The sequence below is a fragment of the Sciurus vulgaris genome, assembly GCF_902686455.1.
Source record: "Sciurus vulgaris genome assembly, chromosome: 10".
In the NCBI taxonomy this organism is placed as follows: Eukaryota; Metazoa; Chordata; class Mammalia; order Rodentia; family Sciuridae; genus Sciurus; species Sciurus vulgaris.
The window spans coordinates 100,156,370-100,176,164 of record NC_136470.1 but is presented as its reverse complement, the minus strand read 5'-3'; the positions used below and the strand labels follow the sequence as shown (position 1 = coordinate 100,176,164).

The window sequence follows — 19,795 nt, the reverse complement described above, 5'->3', positions numbered from 1 at the left end:
TACTTACTTGCTACCGGAATTGTCTGAAAGTGATACGATCATCCTTTGTAGAGTCACATTAACCAAATTAAAAGCCCTTGGGAAAAATTTGGCACCCTTTTCCTTCCCATTCACATCTTCCTAAAGACCTCTCAGGAGCTTCCATTTAGAAAGCTATGATCATTACCAGGTCTTTTAATTTGGAAAGATTGGCTGCTCACCAGTGAGTCTTCCTAGACACCAGTGGGTGCAGGGGCTGTGTTGTGTCACAATCTTCGAGGTCTGGGATGCCTTGACTTTACCATCCTCCTAACTCCTGCTTGCTTGAAGGTATTTTTCCAGCCTGGGTCACAGAGCCATACTGCTACTGTATATTGTCCTCAAGAAGGTCTCCATTATTTTGTTCTCTTACTGAATGTGCATGTCACCTTTTCATTGATAGAAGAATTTATTCCTCCAGCTCTTTGAATCAAGGCTGGTCTATGATTGCTTTGATCAATATGGTGGAGTTGGTCTGCCAGTTCCGGGACTAGCCTTTAGGAGGACGGATAGTTTTCACTTCCTGTCTCTGGAAATGGTTCCTTTTAGAACCCAGCTGCAATGCTCTTTGAAACTGAATTCATATGGAGAGGTCAAATTTGGGCATTCCAGTCAACTGCTTCAGGTGATAAGTGACAAGTGTTAGCTATGTGAGCCAGCCACGTTGGGGTGCAGATCATTCCAACCTGTACAGGACTCTAACCCTCACCCAGAAGCCATTGGACTGAACTATCAGAGAGTAATTATAGGAGCTACCTAGTGATATTGTCAACACAGAGGTCCAATAATATTAAATTGTTCCTTTAAAACACCACTATATTTTGGATGTATTTTAATTAGCTTTTGCATTGCTGTGATCAAAATACATGACAATAACAACTGAGAGGAGGAAAAGTTTATTTGGGGCTCATGATTTCAGGGGTCTCAGTTCATAGATGGCTGACTTCATTTCTTGGGGCTAAGGTAAGGCAGCACATCATGGGGGAAGGGTCCAGCAGAAGAAAGCTGATCAGCTCGAGATTAGAGAAATGCAAATCAAAACTACTCTAAGATTTATTTCATCTCAATCCAGTCAGAATGGCAATTATCAAGAATACAAACTATAATAGGTGTTGGTGAGGATGTGGGGAAAAATGTTCACTCATACATTGCTGGTGAGACTGCAAATTGGTGAAGCCACTTTGGAAAGCAGTATGGGGATTCCTCAGAAAACTTGGAATGGAACCATCGTTTGACCCAACTATCCCATGCCTGGGTTTATACCCAAAGGACTTAGAATTAAGATACTATAGTGATACAGCCACATCAATGTTTATAGCAGCTCAATTCACAATAGCTAAACTATGGAACCAACCTAGATGTCCTTCAACAGATGAATGGATAAAGAAAATGTGGTACATATACCCAGTGGAATATTACTCAGCTTTAAAGAACAATGAAATTATGGCATTTGCAGAAAAATGGATGAAACTGGAGAATATCTTGCTAAGTGAAATAAGCCAATCGCAAAAAACCAAAGGCTGAATGTTTTCTCTGAGTGAATGCTGATCCATAGTGGGGGTAGGTAGGGAAGAATGAAGAAACTTTGGATTGTGCAGAGGGGAGAGAGGGGTGGAGATGGGAAGGACAGTAGAATGAGACAGACATTATTACCCTGTTTACATGTATGATTGTACTATGGGTGTGACTCTGCACCGTGTACAGCCAGAAGAATGAAAAGTTGTGTTCCATTTGTGTACAAGGTGTCAAAGTGCATTCTACTGTTATGTACAACTAATTAGAACAAAGTAAAAAGTAAAAAAAAGAAAGGGGGTGGGGTGGAGAGAAGAGACCACAGGGAAGATGCATCCTTCTGGGGCATGTCCCCTTACCACTCCAGCCAAACAGCACTTGCCTATAGTTACCAACCCAGTCCATTCACACTAGAATGAACTGATTATCAAGCTACAGCTCTCACAATCCAATCATTTTACCTCCAAACATTCTTGCATTAATATAGGAGCTTTTTGGGGACATCTCCTACCCAAATAGTAACAGGTGGTTTGTTATACAGTAATAGATAATGCATTAAAGACAAAGTGAGAAACCACAGGCTAAGCATTCCTATAAACATGGGCATCAAAAATACTAGCTTACAGTGAGGTGGAGTGAGAAGTTGTCTACAGGATATAGATAGAAGCTAGACTCTCTTTCAGCTTTGTGGCTGGTCTCCATAATTTAATAATTGGACTGTTGCCCTAACATCATTTGGATTTGTAAAAACAAATATTTACTACACAAATGCAAATATTTCTGGGAGGCATAATGCTCTAAATCAGAGTATAGCAAGCTTATTCTGTATAGGGCCAGATAGTAAATATGTCAGACTTTATGATCTGTAACAGTGGTTGCAATAACTAGTCAACTTAGCTAAGTTGATGTAGACAATATGTAAATGATTGGTATGGTTGTATGCAATAAACTTTACTGACAGAAATAAGTTGTGTGTTAGATTTGACTTGCAGATTGTATTTGCTGACCCCATTTTATTTCATTTTAAAATAATTTTTAAATTAATATTTTTGATAAGGTATATTCTCAAAGAAACATTAAATTGTCAAAAATATATTTGGATAAGAACTGTTGATTTATAGTTTATCCCATATTCTTTATTGGTGCATTATAATCATACACAACAGTGGGATTTATTGATCCATGCTAATACATGTACATGACATAACAATATAATTTGGTCACTATTGTTCCCCAGTGTTTCCCCATTTCCTCCCCTGGTCACTTTCCTCTACTGCTGTCCCTTCCATTTTCATGAGATTCCCTAGATCCCCACCCCTTTTTTTCCCTTTTTCCTCTCTAGCTTCCACATATGAAAGAAAACATTCGATCTTTAACTTTCTGAATTTGCCTTATTTTGCTTAACATAATGTTCTCAAGTTCCATTCATCTTCTTGCAAAATGATATAGTTTCATTTTTCTTTTTTTCTCCTAAATATATACTCATTATGAATGCATATATTAATAAAATTATTATAGCTTTTGCCACATTTGCCATTTGTTTTAGAATGGATACATAGATAGTAATATGTTATACTGTGAGATCACTGAAGAGGTGTTCAAGGTTTAGTTCATCAGTCATAATATCTTTATGGATGAATAACACTCCACTTTTTCTTTATTCATCTGTTGATGGAACATTAGGTTGCTTCCGTAGTTTGGCTACTGTGAACTGCGTTGCTATAAACATGGTCATACACGTATTGCTTTAATTCTTCAGGATAGACACTGAGGAGTGGTATAGCTAGGTCCTATGGTGGTTACATGCCTAGTAATTGGCACAAAAGTCCAATTGAAACTGAGGTGCTGGCAAGATATCCAAAGGAATGTACCAATGTCTAAAGTTCTGGATAAGAGACGGAAAGAAAAAAGGAAAAAAGAAAAAAGACTGAATGGAGACAGAGATTTCTTAGTCATTGGTCGATTGGTATTAAGTGAAATCATTTGAGTGGGTGATATTACTGAGAAACAGTGTATAAAATAAAGTGTTTGAGGAACATTTATATTAATTTCCATAGTGGGTATACTAATTTACAATTCCACCAAGAGTGTGAAAGTGTTCCTTTCCTCCCTATTTCCCTCCATCATTTATTATTATTTGTATTCTCAATTGCTGCCATTTCTGACTAGTGTGAGATGAAATCTCAGTGTAGTATTTGATTTATATTTACCTAATTGCTAAAGATGTTGAAATTTTTCATATATTTGTTGGCTGTTTATATTTCTTATTCTGAGAGGTGTCTGCTTAGTTCATTTGTCCTTTTATTGATTTTTTGGGGGGTTGTTTTTTTTTTGGTGGTAAGTTGTTTGAGCTCCTTGAATATTCTGGATATTTATTCTCTGTCAGAAGATATTATGGTTTTGGTATTAGTTGTCCCCTGAAAGTTCTTGTGTAAAGCTAAGGCAAGAAAGTTTAGAGGTGAAATGATTGGGTTAGGAGAGCCTTAACCCAATCAGTAGTATTTTTTTTTTTTTTTTTTTTGTGGTGCTGGGGATTGAACCCAGGGCCTTGGGCTTGCAAGGCAAGCACTCTACCAACTGAGCTATATCCCCAGTCCCCCAATCAGTGTTTTAATTAACTATGAGGATTAACTTAGTGGTGACTGCAGGCAGTAGGGTATGACTGGAAGAGGTGGATCATTGGGGAGCATGCCTTCGGGGTATATATTTTTTGAGCTGAGCTTAGTTAGTCTCTCTGCTTCCTGGAGTCATGTTTTGATTGCTTTCCTCTACTATACTTTTCCGCCATGATGTTTAGCTTCACCTCAAGCCCTGAGGAATGGACCCAGTTGTCTATGGACTGAAACCTCTGAACCATGAGCCCCCAAATAAACTTTCCCTCTTCTAGTTGTTTTCATTAGGTCTTTTTGTCACAGTAGTGAAAAAGATGACTAAAACAAGTTAGCGAAGATTTTCTTGCATTCTGTACGTTTGCTCTTCATGTTCTTAATTGTTTTCTTTGCTGTACACAAGCTTTTTAATTTGATGCAATCCCATCTATTAATCCTTGGCATTATTTCCTGAGCTTCAGGAATCTTGTTGAGTTGATCTTACATTTTTTTCTAGGAACTGGCATAATTTCCAGTCAAATTCCTAGGTCTTTGATCCAGTTGAGTTGACCTTTGTATAGTGTGAGGGATAGGGGTCTAGTTGCTGACCCCATTTTAAACATTGAGTTTATGGTCAACAGAAATATTTGCTTACATTGCTTGACAACCCAGTCTTTAGCAAGGGTTTGGTTGACCTCTAGCTTAACTCCTTTTACTAGCTTTTCTTAGTTCCCTTTGTAGGTTTCTCTTTCTAAGTTTGAAATGTGCTCTTTAAAGCTCTCTTCTTTTTTTATTTTATACACTGTTTCTCAGTAATATCACCCACTCAAATGATTTCACTTAATACCAATCGGTCAATGACCAAGAAATCTCTGTCTCCATTCAGTCTTTTTTAAAAATTTTTTCTTTCAGTCTTTTATCCAGAACTTTAGACTTCTGTACATTCCCTTGGATATCTTGCCAGCACCTGCGTTTCAATTGGACTTTGTGCCAATTACTAACCTATAGTCTCTCAAATTCAAATGTACCTTTCTGTGGTCTGCTCTGTGATTCTGACACTCGGCAAACCCCATTTTTGCTTTGCCAAATGTTAGTTTCTGGCAATAGTGGACACTAGAGGAGGAAAAAAAGGATTTTCCTGTTTACTGTTGTCTGCCTGGGGGCTCCACTAAGCAAACCTTCCATCTAGAAGCATACATTCTTTTCTGGAGTAGCAGGGGAATGTAATTTTCCCCAAAGTTGCAGAATTACCTCCATTAACACTGCCTTCCCTATCACTCTCCACAAATTAGACTTTCTGGGAGGTCTGGGTTCCAGCCCTTAGGACCTCTCCTTTGAGCTCAGAGACACCAGGAGGAGCTGAGCAGGATCTTCTAATAGAGGTCTGAGTTTTGGCTCAGCAGGGTCCCTGCACCAAATTTCTAAGTTGTAGTCATTCCAATCCCTTCTCTGGTTCCCTAGCCCTAAGGGATGGTGGTTGCCTTCTTTAATTGCTTCCTTTATGAAAACTTACTATTCTACTTTGCTTTTTCAATTACCTAATTAATACTTTCATAGTTAGTTAACCAGTCTTCATATTAAATTCTTATTCAAATATTTGGTGTGGTTTCTGTCTCCTGACTAGACTCTAAAGGAATTTATATTCTCAGCCAAAAGCTGTACCCAAGACAGTTTCCTTCCTTAGTGCCTGGCACTAACAAACCTCTCCCTATCCCGGTCGAATCGCTCAAACGAATGTCTGGGCATCCTTCTTCACTTTGGCTATTCTCTCAATTCCTGTGTCCCATCAGTGAACAAGACCTACAGCTCTGGCTTCCTGAGTATGTTTTTGTTTGTCTGCTTCTCTCCTCTGTGCCCACCAGCTTCAGCCACGCCCTCACCAGGCCTCCCCTGGATGGCCATCAGCTCTGAATAACTCCCCTCCACACATTTCTGTAGCACCTCAACCTGCTCTCACTCCAGTGCTGCAGATGTCCTCAATGCATCTTCTAGATAAATACACTTGGAAACCTTCCACATCTTTAGCTCAATTTATAAGACCTGGGACTTGACTTCTGTTGCCACTGTGCTTTGTTTTGAAATATCTTCTTTACTTTAGTCTTTTGTCAGCTTTGTGAGGTGCCACACTTTCTTTGTGCTCTTGATGCAAACTACTCCCTCTGGAAAGCTCACCCTTCACCGTGATGACTACAAGACAACCTTGAAATATTGTATAAATACCATATTCTCAGAGAGAGAGATTTTTCTGGTCTCCTAGACGAGGCTGTTCACTATCTGTTTCCACAGGTCCTGAATATCTACTTTTTTCCCCTGTAATACTCAATAAAGGTATCAGTAGCTGTCTAAATGGTGTGGTCCATGCATAGGGGCAGGGGCCATGTCTGTTTTTCCTAGTGCAATATCCCTAACACCTAGTGTGTTTTCCAACACAGTAGATAGTCAACAAATATTTGCTCAGTTCTGTTGATTTATGTCTTATTATGTATCTTAGCACTACTAAGTTGATTTCAGGAGACACAGGCTTCCTCCGATGTACCAGAGTCCCTCGGGGCTGTAAATTGAAGGCTTCTTTGTTCTGTTCCTTCCACATCTCTTGACACCATTTTCTCTTGGTGGGTTCTGATAGTGATGGGAAGAGACTGAATGTGGGGCAGACTGTCAGAATTTGCTACCTGGAGCTGGACTGGAGACCCAACACTACAGACGCCCGCATTTTTCAGTGGGTCCTTTAGAGTCACACAACTCTTCCAAGTACCTGGGACCAGGTGTGTTGTAGGGCTTGAGCTCCGGTGGCCCAGGAAGGAATTCTCCTCCATTTCTGACCAGTGTGTCACTCACTATTCCCTGAAATGTAGCCGTTCTTTCTCAAATGACAAAAACTGGGGGAAATAGTTGGGGAATGATTAAAATACTGATGAAAAGACTTTAAAAATTTCTCATAACCAATCTGGGAGAAGCAGACACTTACAAACAATATGAAAATGAGCAGAATCATGAAAACACATGACCAGTGTGTTGGAAAGGAAGCTGACCTGAGGGAACAGATTAAATAAATCCATATTTGATTTTGGTTTTATTCCAGGGAGAGAGCTGCATCTACTTAAAAAAGAAAACAGAATATAAACTAAAGAGCTTTCCTTTTTTTTTTTTCCATTTCCCTTTCTTTTTATCTTCTAGACAGATTTGACCCAAGATGGACATTTTCCTTGAGAATAATATATCTTTTTCCTTCAGTTCAAAGTTTTACCTTTTGGATGGTATTCCACACACGTTCTTTATCGCTTCTTCTTCCTTCAAGGGTGTCCATAGCATCTGCCATTAGCGACTGCAGCTGTGGCACCAAGATAAAAATTATCAGTGTGGAATTCACACAGAAATAACTTCTCTAAATACACAGATTAAAACCTAATTAAAAAATCATTTGTACGCTGATGATTTTATTACTCATCTTTCCCACAATGAACACTGCCACCTCATCTTTGCTTCAGTCATTACTGAGTATTATTGCGGATATAAAATATTGAAACAATGGGAAGATTCTTCTTGAAAATTTGTAGAAAACATATAGGTTTTATTGTAGTAAATGTTGATGTTTTGTTAAAAACAGATTTGGGTTGTAAAGAATGAAGGCGGTAGTTAATTCTCCCAGGAAATGGCATGTAGTACATGAATGCATTTGAGTATTTTCTCCTGAGGCTAATGTATCATAATTCTAGGCATCATGCAAAAGCTCACCAGAGGACAATACTAAAATTGTGCTGTTTTATTGCCTCTTAAAGAATCTTACTCCTTTAAGTTCTTTTACTATTCTTTTCTTTGTTAAAATTTTGAAATAACCAAGAGTTTTTTTCTTTTTCCTTTTAACATGCCACACTTTTTTTTTAAACATGCCACGCTTCGTCCAGAAGAAGTACCTGCAAATGTTCCAGTTGACAACAATCCTGTACGCATGATGCCTATGTGGCTGCAAAGTTAAAGCTTCATCAAGCCATGTGATATTCATAGCTTTAAAAAAATTCTCTACAAAAAGAACAGATACCAGTTCAGTTCACTGTGGCATCACTTAGTATGAACCCTTCGATAATCCCTCTGTGCTTTGGATATTGCAAAGCTTAAGTAAGAGGGTGGAGAGTTGAGTCACTCAAATATCTTCTGTTGAGCAGTCACTGTTGATATAGCACTGTATGAGGTATTACTAGGATTTATTTTCTAGGTTAACTCATACTTGGAAGTTGGAAAGTAAAATCTATTGCTAGGGTGATGAAATCTTACAAGATACATACTTTTCAAATGTATGGTTTGCATGGACATATCCATAGATATCTAATTTTTTTTCAGTGAGCATATAAATTATGAAAATATCCCATGAAATTCCATTTCCCAAGGATTCAGATACTGAAAAATTGCATATTAGGAAGGAATGTCAATACACCAATTTGGTGCTCTGTGTATATTTTGAAAAATAAGTATTTCCAATAGGGGGAAGAAGGCAACAACACCCCACCCCCTAAAAAAACCATAGATGTTTGGTTAAGAAGACTTAAGTGCAGAGAACTCCCCTGTATTTTTCATTTAAATCTTGAATGTGCTTTTCAGGAAGACAGGATCAACATTTTGCTGGCTCCCTAAATTAACATTTTCTTTGCTTCCTCTTATCTCAGAGGAGCATTAATCATGTAAAATTGGCTATAATATGTACTTTGAAAGCTCCATACTTACTGCACTCCTGAATGGCTTATGAATGGCAGGATAAACACTTACTTAGCCTTTTAGAAGGTGTTCCGCCACAACCATAAAAACCATAGAAAGTCTTATTGCCAGTTTTGACTTAGCAATTCTTTGATTAATAGATTTATTTCATAGTTTTCATCTTTAGTATGCATAGTTTTATTATTTGACAAGGCAGACCATTTCATATGAGTATTTATTTAATACACTCTTAACAGGTTTAGATGAACATTATAAATCCTGGCAGATCATTTCTTGGTTATATTTTAAAAAGCTCAAAGAGGGAGGGTTCTTTTAGTTATCTGAAAATTACAGGTAATCAGTTTGGACTGTTCTCGTCTTTACTATGTGAGTTCAATTCAGGTCTGTAATTAGTTTTAGCTACTCTCAATTAAAGTTTCAAAGCAAAGAACCCTTCCTTACAGCACATTAGGATCTCTGTAGAGAGTACATTTTACCTTTCCCTGAATGGGCAACTTGCTGTTTAGTAATTGTTTTTCAAATAAGGTGCTACAATTTCTAATATTAATTATGATTATAATATACACATCTGTTTGAAGATTGTGACTTCTTTCAACCAGTTATGAGTGGGTCCGTATAAGGCCAAAAGGTCCAGTTTTCTGAAACTAGTAAACTCAGTTTAAAAAGCAGCTCTTTTCACCTACTACATTTTCCCCTCAAATAAACAATGTTTTACTGACTTACATAAATGTACTAGCATGTGCCATTTTGGCCCTTTCAATATTGGGTAATACTAGAAGTGATTAAGAAAATACCAAAGACAATTTCGTGGGTTGTTTTTCTATGCATATCTCCTTCATCCTCTCATTTTCCATAGAAGAGAATCATGTTTATATATCTTGCCATTTAAGAAAAACTTTATTGAAATTAAAGTAAAAAGCCTAATACTCAATATGAATAGTCAGTTCCTTTCTGTCTTAAAAGTCACAAAGTTGTTGCTATGAAAAATGGAAGCTAGTCCATGTGAGCAAATAAAAACCAGGCACGCACCCTATACTTTCCCAGTTTCTTCATTAGAATGCTTCATGAGGGTTAGGGAGTTTGCCTTCAGGCTACATTTATTATCACAACTTCGTTTTCCCCCAGACCATATCACTCTTCTGTTGGCTCAGGGCCTGGGAAAGCCTTAAACAAAGAAAAACAAACACTTACCAATTCCGCCTCCTGTTGACTGATGTCCTGTAGATAGGGAATGGTTGCTAGCTCTGCCATTGCTTGATTAATCACTTGGGACTGCTCCTTTACTCTCTGCAGCTGGCTGAGGAGGCTGGCGTACTGCAACTTCTCCATCACGCCTGAGCACGCACACATGCTCCCCTGGTCTCACAGTGAAAGGAAATGTTGTAGAACTGAACCACAGGATAGACCTCTCCCTGGGCACCAAAGTCAGGGCTTGGTATAATACGTTTACATTTTTTGAAGCCACGGTTTCTAGTGTAAATCCTTCTATCATTTTAGAAAATTGTCTAAACATTTTTTTTTTTTTCCAGTAGGTGAATATACATAAAAGGGAGCTCTCTGCAGGACTGTCGAGATGAATTTGCTGGTTGCCCTGCATTAAGGGAGCTCGGCTGAGGGGAAAAGATGGACTGAAATTGTACTGGTGCTCTCCTTGTGGTGATCTCATGAGGCTGTGTCTACCTAGAGGAGGTGACTATATCTGCATCCTAAGCACTAAGAGTTGCTTACTCTCTTATTTATGTAGAAATGTTTGGTGCAAGTTAAATTCTATTTACCCTGATGGCTTTCGTGAAACTTCTGGCTCTGTTTCCCTCTTTAGTTTTCATTGGATGGCTTCATGCACTGAGTCCTGTCCTCATACAATCCCCTCTGCCTCTGAAGACCTCTGCAACAACTGACATGACCCATCTTGAAGCAGACTTCTCTACATTTGCAGAGCTCCCCTCCACTCCCTATCATGAATCTACCGATATTTTAAGCTTTTCTTAGGGAAGCAACTTAGAATGAGGAGATCCTTTTGTGTCTTTGCTACTGCTTTCCACAGAAGAGGAGACATTACCTTCTCCAGAAAGTCTCATACAAACTGTAAGTCTTGGTAGGAGAGACAAGATTTGTAAAATTCTCATGCCTGTCTTTTGGAAAAGGTGCTTCTGATATGGGTGGCACATAAGGGTTAAAATAAAGGTCTTGAGTTTCTGCTGTGTTTGGAGGGTGCTGAGAAAGTCACAGAAGGATTAAGTTTGGCAATTACATCGCACATCCTGGTGCTCAGAAGAGGAAGGCAGGGTGACCTTTAGGGCACAATTCCTCCTGGATGTCATGCACCAGAATCTCTTAGCTTGTTGTTAACTAGGCAGTTAACAGAGCCCTGGGCTTCATTCACAGAATCTGGATATTTGGCCCTAGAAATATGAGTTACCTAGGTGCCTGCCCAAATTTTCAAGTTATCTCAAACAAAAGTTTGAGAACAAAACACTACCTTCCAGCTTAGTATCTGATAAGGACTATTTTAGTTTGTGAGTACTTATGAAACAGATCCCTCCCCACCCCCCCAGAAATCTGGGAGAGCGGACTTGTGATTTTTAAGACTTTCCTCTAAGGAGAAAAACTGCTAGAAACTAGCATTACTAAAGATCATCTGAACTTCAACTGGAAATTAGAAAGCAGTTCTTTCTGAAATGCCATTCTCATATTTTGATTGATAGCAACCTCTAGAAGCTGGCATTTTTTAGAATCTTGGAAATAAAGGAAGGTTAGGCACCATTGCATTGTATTTGCTTTATTTCGCCCTAATATCTCTCTGTGCCATTCAAGTAATGTCTTCTATTTTCACCAATTTGTTCTTTTTGATTAATCATTTTTATGAAAATCTATAAACCTATAGTAGTGATGGTGGCAAACGGAGGATTTGGGATCCGTTGCCTGAACTGACGAAAGAGCTGGCTTACTATTCAGCTTCAACATGGAGCTAAACAATGGCATTCTGTCAAGTGGAGGAAAGCAAGTTGGAGGAGAAACAGTTTTCTTTCTAAAGAAAAATTGCTTTCTTTGTCCTTCTTTAAAAGAAACAATGGGGCTAGTTGTAGGAAAGTGGTGTAGTGACTCAACTCAAAGAGCAGAAACAACTGCAGCCTGCACGGGAACATAATCTATTAGTGTAATTTTCCCAAACATCAAGAAAATAAAAATAGTGGAAGGCAACAGTGCTTTGTTAGCTTGATTGTTGGATGCATAACAAAACAGGAAATGCTCCATATGAATAAGACACTAGGGAAAGAATATAGTTGACTGCTAATAGTCACCCATCCTTCCCTTGCCCAAAGGCAAATGCAATTTGGGTTATCAGAAAGGTATAGATTAAAATTCTACCTATACTAGATAGGGGTTTTTGAAAGACAAAGTGAAAAAGATGAAAATTAATACCTACTGTGAACAGGAATGTTTTAATGCTGTTGCTTTAAGAAAATAAAGGAAATAATGAAAAATAAAGGAATTAGCTCAAACATCTAGCGCTAGTAAAGGCTAAATCTGAAGGGAGGTAGCCCTCCTAATGAGACTTCAGGAGTGATCAAAGGGCTCCTTAGCTGCTGGAGAGAGTGTAATAAAGTGGCCAAGACTGAAGCTAAAACCTCACACCGGTACAATGAAGGTTAGGTAAATAGCAAGTTCAAATGAAGGCTTCAGTCAGAGAATTGCCTAGATTTAATAGCAATTTGGATAAATGTTTGGCAAATAAGTGGCACTGTATAATGCTGCTGAAAAGCAGAGTCCAAGTGTTTGGAATGTATTTCCATTTGGCAAAACACATAGAGATATTAATTGCAAAACAAGGGGGTAGAAACATATATAACTGTTCATTTCAAATGTGCATGTATAAACATTTTTTATGCTTCACTTGGAAGAAGTTAAAGAGGTATTAAAAACATGGTTAGTTAGGTCATTTTTTTGGCAAGTCATCCTGTGAAGGGGGCTTCATGCATGGCCAGAGGTTTTATTTTAACTCTGTAACACTTAGCCCAGGAAGCACAGTACATAAGGTTTGAAACTGACAGCAGCCAATAAAGTTAACGCATGGAAAATCAGAGTGTCATGCAAAATGATTAGGATAAAAATCATTTCAAGGATCCTGGTTGAATGGAGTTGGTGTTCAGTAGGATTGGAAGTCACCAAAAAAAAAAAAAAAAAAAAAGGAAAGGAAATGTGGAATTATGGTGATTATAATTCCTAAAATGACAGAATCTTCCTTGTTTGGCCACGTGTTGTATGCCTACAAGAGCAATCTACAAAGACAAGGAGAGTCCTATCAGAAGTGTAAGGGAGATCCTTGTCTGAATGTGGAATCCACCCTCGGACCAGGAAAGTCCTTTGTCTTTTTCACCCACTGTGTTGACCATACTGCAGCGAGAGGTAGAAATTCATGTTGCCTAGTAAACTTTTCACAATTAATTTTCTTAGTCTAATTTGTTGGTACATTGAACGTTCATTTTTAAAACTGAATCCAGCCATGGACGCATTTTCATGTTGTCTCCCACAGGATGGAACGTTTATTTCAAGGAGATGTAATGTCTTTAGTGAAAGAGTGTTGGAATGATAGTCTGGATATCTGATTTTGAGGCCTCTCTCCTGATCCCCTAGTTGTGTGAACATGACTATATCACTACTCTGAGCCCGTTTCCTCAATGGTAAAACAGGTGACACAATGTCAAAATCCTGAAAGTTCTTTTCACATGGAAGGACATTATCCATGCACTTCTCCTAAACTCCATTCCTCAGTGGAATCTTTTACATGTACTCTCTATCTACTTAATAAGAAGGACTATTCTGTTTTTCTACTATGTTTACGTTAAGATTTTCTTTTTTGATTTTGACATTTTTCAGAGATTTAGTATTTTTTTTTTTTTTTTTTTTGCGGTGCTGGGGATTGAACCCAGGGCCTTGTGCATGCAAGGCAAGCACTCTACCAACTGAGCTATCTCTCCAGCCCTTTTCAGAGATTTAGAAGAGTGGTTTATTAGTTTTAGAATTTTTTTACTCACTTTATGTTTAATATGCTCCTATAGAAGGTAAATTGTTATTCTTTTTTATGCCTTTTGAGGAGAGCAAAGACATGTATCTTTTGTTTCAGTGGAGGAAAATTGAAAATTGGATTAATCAATGATAACCTAAAACAGTATATTTTGCCATTAATGTTCTTTCTAATTAAAGATACCAGGTAGATAATACAAACCTAATATTTATAAGGTGATTAGATATTCAATGTTTTTAGGGAATAAATCATAAGAATTATTTGCATTGCCTAAGTATTATGGAGGAATTTGCATATTTATAATCATTTATGTGACTTAATAGAAATGTGGTAATTCTTAAAAAAGTTGTAACTGATTCTGGTTGTGGTATTATGCCAAGGAATCTGCTGCAGTTATGAATGCTAAAGTTTTAATGCATTATATTTTCATATTCCAAAGCCATTTCCATTAAGGAATAATGTCAAAATGAATTAAAAACCTCTGAAGACATAAGACACTAAATGTCTTAGCTATTAGGCTTAGATGAAAATATTTGTGTTCAAAATGGATGATTCTTTACCTTCGTGGACAAACAAAATCATGCCACAGTTACTAGCATTGAGGATAATTGAAAAATCTGAATTTCTGAAAAATAAGTAATTTCAAAGTACATAGCTTATATGAAGAAAAAGAAAGATGTGCAAAACCACCCTTTTGTCAAAGAAAACTAAAACCAATACAAATAATTAAAACTTCAAGAATCCTTAATACTTCCCAAAGTGCTTCGACATGGGTTATGTACTTTTGGTCTTACAACTCTGCGAGGTGAGGTTGGCAGACATCACCTATTTTATAAATAAGAAAAAAACAGCTCAGAGGCTAAGTGACTTGCCATAGAACAATGTACCCAAAGACAGCCTTGGGCAAGAGTCTTCCCAACAAGTATCACAAATCAGGGTAACAATAAGGACAACACAGTGTCTCCACATTGGAGTGGATGACATTTGATATCTGACCAGAAAGAAAAAAAAAAGAAGATACCTAGGAGGAACTTACAAATACTGTTGAGAGCTGCTGAGTCACAGTTAATGGTACCATGTAGGAATAATTTCTAGTCTCTAGCTCATTACTCACTTCATTAAGTTAGGTTACCTTTCCATCCAATTTTACTCAATCCATCTTTGTGAAGCTATGACTGGGCAAATATGAAAGATAGAGGCCAGTATTTGGATATACTTATGGTCCCTGGAAACCTTCATCCTCATTCACTTCAAGTCCATTAAAACTCCTTGAGGCAATCTTACAAAAACTATAACTTCTCATAGAAGCAAACACAGGAAAATGGATGAAATTCCTTGCAGTCAGCAGAGTGAACTGAGGCTGATTCTAAAGAGGACGTTTGTTCATTAGATATTAAGAATCCCTTCGATTATGGTTTTAAAACTGCCTTTAGGCACATGAAAATACAATCACGTACAAGTCCCTCAGTGGTGGGAAGTGCCCTTTGAAATGTGAGAAGAAAAGCAGTTATGAATGTTGAGAAAATGTGGAAGGTTTGGAGAGGCCCAACCTGCTTCACACCATCAGACCTGAATCATCAACAAATGAGGTCATCAGTTTCTGGACCAGTCAAAAGTTAGGGCAGACATTGTCCCAGAGATTGAGGGCACAGATGGACCACTTCCATGACACCCAGTTTCTGCCAGGCTAGCCATGCACTGATGAGATCAAATAATGCTTCATGATGATGATTCTTGTTAGATGAAAATTCCACTGTGAGGACGTGGTGATGGCAATGACTTGTGTGGATTTCTAATTAGGATGGGGGATTGGTGTGTTTGCGTGCGTGTGTGTGTGTGTGTGTGTGTGCGTGTGTGTGTCTGGAGGAGGTTTTTGTAAAGGGTGAATTGCAGAGGAGGGCCTCCAATTTGTAGCACAGCCAATGAGATTGTTATAGACTGAAGGTTTATGTCTCCTCTGGATTCATATGCTGGACATCACCATATGAAGATGTTTGGAGATGAGACCTCTCGGAGGTAATTAGACTTAGATAAGGTTGTGAGAGTGGGGCTCTCATCAGTGACCTTAAAAGAAGAGATACCGGAGAGCTTTTTCTGCCTCTCTGGTATGTGGGGACATAGTGAGAAGGCAGCTCTCTGAAAGCCAAATCAAGAGTCCTCATCAGAACTTGACCATATTGCCACCTTGATCTTGAATTTCCAGCTCCCAAAACTGTGAGAAAATAAATTTTTGTTATTTAAACCACCAAGTCTATGGCGTTTACTCAGTAGTCTGAGTCACTGAGATAGAGATGAATTTCTTATTGGTAGCAATACAGGGGAGATTCATGAGAGGAATGTTACTGTAGAGAAGAAGGAGCCTTGTGGTAAGAAAATCAGGGAAAATGTGCTTTTGTATTTGTTGTGCATAGAATTACAAATCATGCAAATACGTTAGGCATTTTATAGCTTTTCTAAAATGCTGAATAATGTTATTGAGTAGATAAACTGCGGAACAGATGTTAAGTAGCTGTTTGTGATGACCCCCTTGATTCTTCCTGTAAGGTAAGAACATCAAATCAATGATGTAATATAAAAACCACAAGAAATTCTTTAAAATTTCCAACTTACAGATCTTTTGAAAAATATTAAAAGAGGGGAAATCTGCAGGCTTTATAGTCTGTTAATGAGTTGTTCTCTTTATGTACTTTCAATACAATGGCTTAAATTTTGTGAAAGAGATCTGCATATTTCAGGTCAAATTTTGGGCTTTTTAAGACTGTAAAGTACAAAAAGCATATTTTCCCTGGATCATAGAAAGGGATTAGATAATTTACCTTAAGGCTATACAAAGATCAATTGCCAATGTTTAGAGTAGCATCCAATTCATCGGTATTGTGTGGAGGTACTAGTTTGAACAGTTTGGAATTCTTGCATAGTTAACAAGATGGTTACATGCTTTAGCTCAATAAATGAAATAGGGAAAACATTGTGCTTGCGGAATTTTTGTTATTGATTCGAAATGAGAAATTCACTGCAACCTTGAATTAGCTATCAGGAAGGCATGAAGAAAAAGCTCTTTAAAGAGACACTAGTTTAATAAATACTTGAAATTGCAGCATGTGGCATTGTAATAGGTTTTGCAATATAATAGGAATAAAATCATTAGCTAAAATTTGTTTCGTTTGCAAATGCGATTTTCTGTGACTGTTTCTAAAATACCCCAGCATTTGTAATATTTGCTCCATAAACTTTCCATACTTCTAGAATTCTCTAATATTTTTAGATTGGACAAATAAAACAGACTCATATACCTACATTCAATTGGGTGCCTCTAATAAAATCCAATATTGGCAAAATCCGCTTCCCCATTGTCTCCATGTGTCTCACTGTGTCTTCTTTGGTCAGCAGACCGAAGGGAGTTTTATGTTCTAGAAATTGTAACAATAAACTTTTATACTACTTTTCCAGACTTCCATTTCAAAGTGCTTTCTTTAGCAAGCTATAAATAGATATTCAAATATTAATAGATATGAAATCTTTAGTACAGAAATTGTTCCATCCCTAGGCCATATGTATAACAATGAAAGATCTATGAGGAGAAAGGCAGAGGAGACACTGCCCTTTAGAAACTGTCATTTATTCGTTTTGTTGTGTTTCTTGATTGAGAGATCTAAGAGACAGCCTATAACAATTTACCTATCTCTGCAGAGTATATTTTTCCTGAGTTGTGAAAAAAATGTCATAAATGTGTCTGATTCTTGTCTTGTTCCTCTCAGGTGTTATTCAAATGTGCAGATTCCATTGACTTTGAATGTAGCTTGAAGCTGAGATAAGCCTCAGAGGATACAGCACCAGACAAAACACAAATTGTTAATTATGTGGTTAGAGCAGAAGGAATAAATTCCACCTGGTCATGAATTCAGTCCATAAATATGAGACTTCAACTCCATGTAAATATTTTCTTGACTTTTGAAAATTTCAACTAGAATTACTGAATACCATTGAACTGTAATACTCTTAAGGAGATCTAAGCTCTTGGCTAATTACATAAGAGTGGAACAGCTGTTAATACATCTGCAGATAATCCAAGTGATTTAAAGTTGTTATTGGCTATGTTTTATATCTCATATAATAGTTTTATTGCATAAATGTCTTTTACATTTGCTAATAGATGATGATAAAAGTTTGTATTAGTGCACTAATGACAAGGTATCCGTGAGGGTGGTGGTTGAGATGAGATGGTTGGAGTGAGGGGGTTGGGCAGTGAAGAACTGTGTGTGTTCTTGTGAGAAAGCTTTACTGGAACCAGAATCCCAGGCATTGTTGACTAGCCCACAAAGATGATCAGAAAGTGTTACTCATAACCCAACAAACATCTTGGGGGCCCAGGCCCTCCTGCATGCTAGGCCCTATGATGAACGAGACTTTTGAATAATGCACAGTTTTTGCCTTGTAACCATGTTGAAGAACCAAGTGATTTACCTGTAAATGTTGGAAGTTTCCTACTTGATACTTTTTCCAAAAATTTCCCATCTTCTTTGTTTTTGAAACCAAGAGTCAAGAGATATTGTTGGGGAGGAAAAGATGACCAGTCAGCTGTCTGAGGCAACAGGTGAAGTCCTTGAAGGTCTGAAATATGACAGAAAAAGAACCAAGAGACTTCATTGTACCTTTATTATTTTCAGTAATTTTCTCCCGTATTTTAAGACTTGTACTTGGAAAAATGATAAATGTAAGCATTAAAGATGCAAAATAAAATTATGTGCATCAAAAGGTCAATAGATTATATTGAAATCATACTTCTTTATTTATATTATTCTTGGCAATCTAAGCATATACAAAGCATAGTAATACCATGACTAGATTATGTGGTCATTTTTATTCATCTTCAAAATAATGAACATTCAGGACCAGCACGCAGGCAATATTTTTGTAATTCTTTTCAAGAGATTTTGTTTTTTCTGTTCACAGTTTAAGATATCAGGAAATAATGTCATATAAAAGGAAAGAGAAAAATTACCAAGTGGGAATTAAAACACAAAGCTAATTAATATAGTTACCACCCTTCCTATAGTTTTAGGAGGAAATTTAAAGTGCTAAATGCACTGACCATAGTCATTAGATTTGGAAATAATTCAAACGTCATTGAAAATGGTTCTAAAACAAACTCAATTCTTAATGACTATAAGGGATGATATTTACCAAGTATTTATTTTCTATCTGCCCATGTTCAAAGAGTTGTGTGTATTGTCTTTAAGATTGGTGCTCTTGCTCCATTTTATGAACAGAAGTTGAGGGACACAGATAGAGTCAAAATTCACATGGTCCTATTCAAATATAGGCTTTGCAAATGGTAATATTGGCAAAGTAAACCATAGGTCCCCCTGGCCAGGGATCACTTAACCACTGGACCACATCTCCAGATGTGGGGAGAGAGTAACAGGGATTGAATTCAGGGACACTTAACCACTGAGCCACACCCCCAGACCTATTTTGTATTTTAAATTTTGAGACAGGGTCTCACTGCTTTGCTTATCCCCTCACCTTTGCTGAGGCTGGCTTTGAACCCGTGAGCCTCCTGCCTCAGTCTTTGGAGCCACTGGGATTACAGGCATGTACCACTGCACCCAACTCCTGCCCTTTTTAAAAATATGTTCTTAAAATTGAGAGACAGAGGAGCTTGCTAAGTTGCTTAGGGCCTCACTAAGTTCTTGAAGTTGACTTCTGAACTTGCAGTCCTCTTGCCTCAGCCTCCCGAGCTGCTGGGGTTATAGGTGTGTGCCTGGCACCAGGAGAGCTTTGATCCAATCCCCACTCACACCTTCTAGTTTTACTGCAGAATCCTTTGTTCAAACTAAGATTTACTGAGAAATCCAATGTTTAAGGCTGATAAAGAGTTGTTCTGTTTGGAGACTGGAACACTAACTACTTCCCCCAACAGTAGCTGCCTTGTAACTTT

General features: G+C 37.7%; 1 protein-coding gene and 1 long non-coding RNA gene across 2 annotated transcripts in view; both read right to left on the bottom strand.

Moving 5' to 3' along the window:
• The window catches only part of LOC306670514, a 1,027,288-nt gene that overhangs the window by 416,186 nt on the left and 591,307 nt on the right, over window positions 1-19,795 (bottom strand). The gene's annotated exons all lie outside the window — the stretch shown is intronic.
• Window positions 1-19,795, bottom strand: part of SPATA16 (spermatogenesis associated 16) — a gene marked incomplete at its 3' end in the record, with an annotated part of 281,791 nt that overhangs the window by 18,333 nt on the left and 243,663 nt on the right. The window contains exons 7-10 of the mRNA XM_079155144.1: window positions 18,319-18,465; window positions 17,152-17,264; window positions 10,020-10,184; window positions 7,366-7,449 (exon numbers count right to left, since the gene is read on the bottom strand). Of these exons, the coding sequence (XP_079011270.1) occupies window positions 7,366-7,449; window positions 10,020-10,184; window positions 17,152-17,264; window positions 18,319-18,465 (509 nt within the window). The remainder of the gene's footprint in view (window positions 1-7,365; window positions 7,450-10,019; window positions 10,185-17,151; window positions 17,265-18,318; window positions 18,466-19,795) is intronic.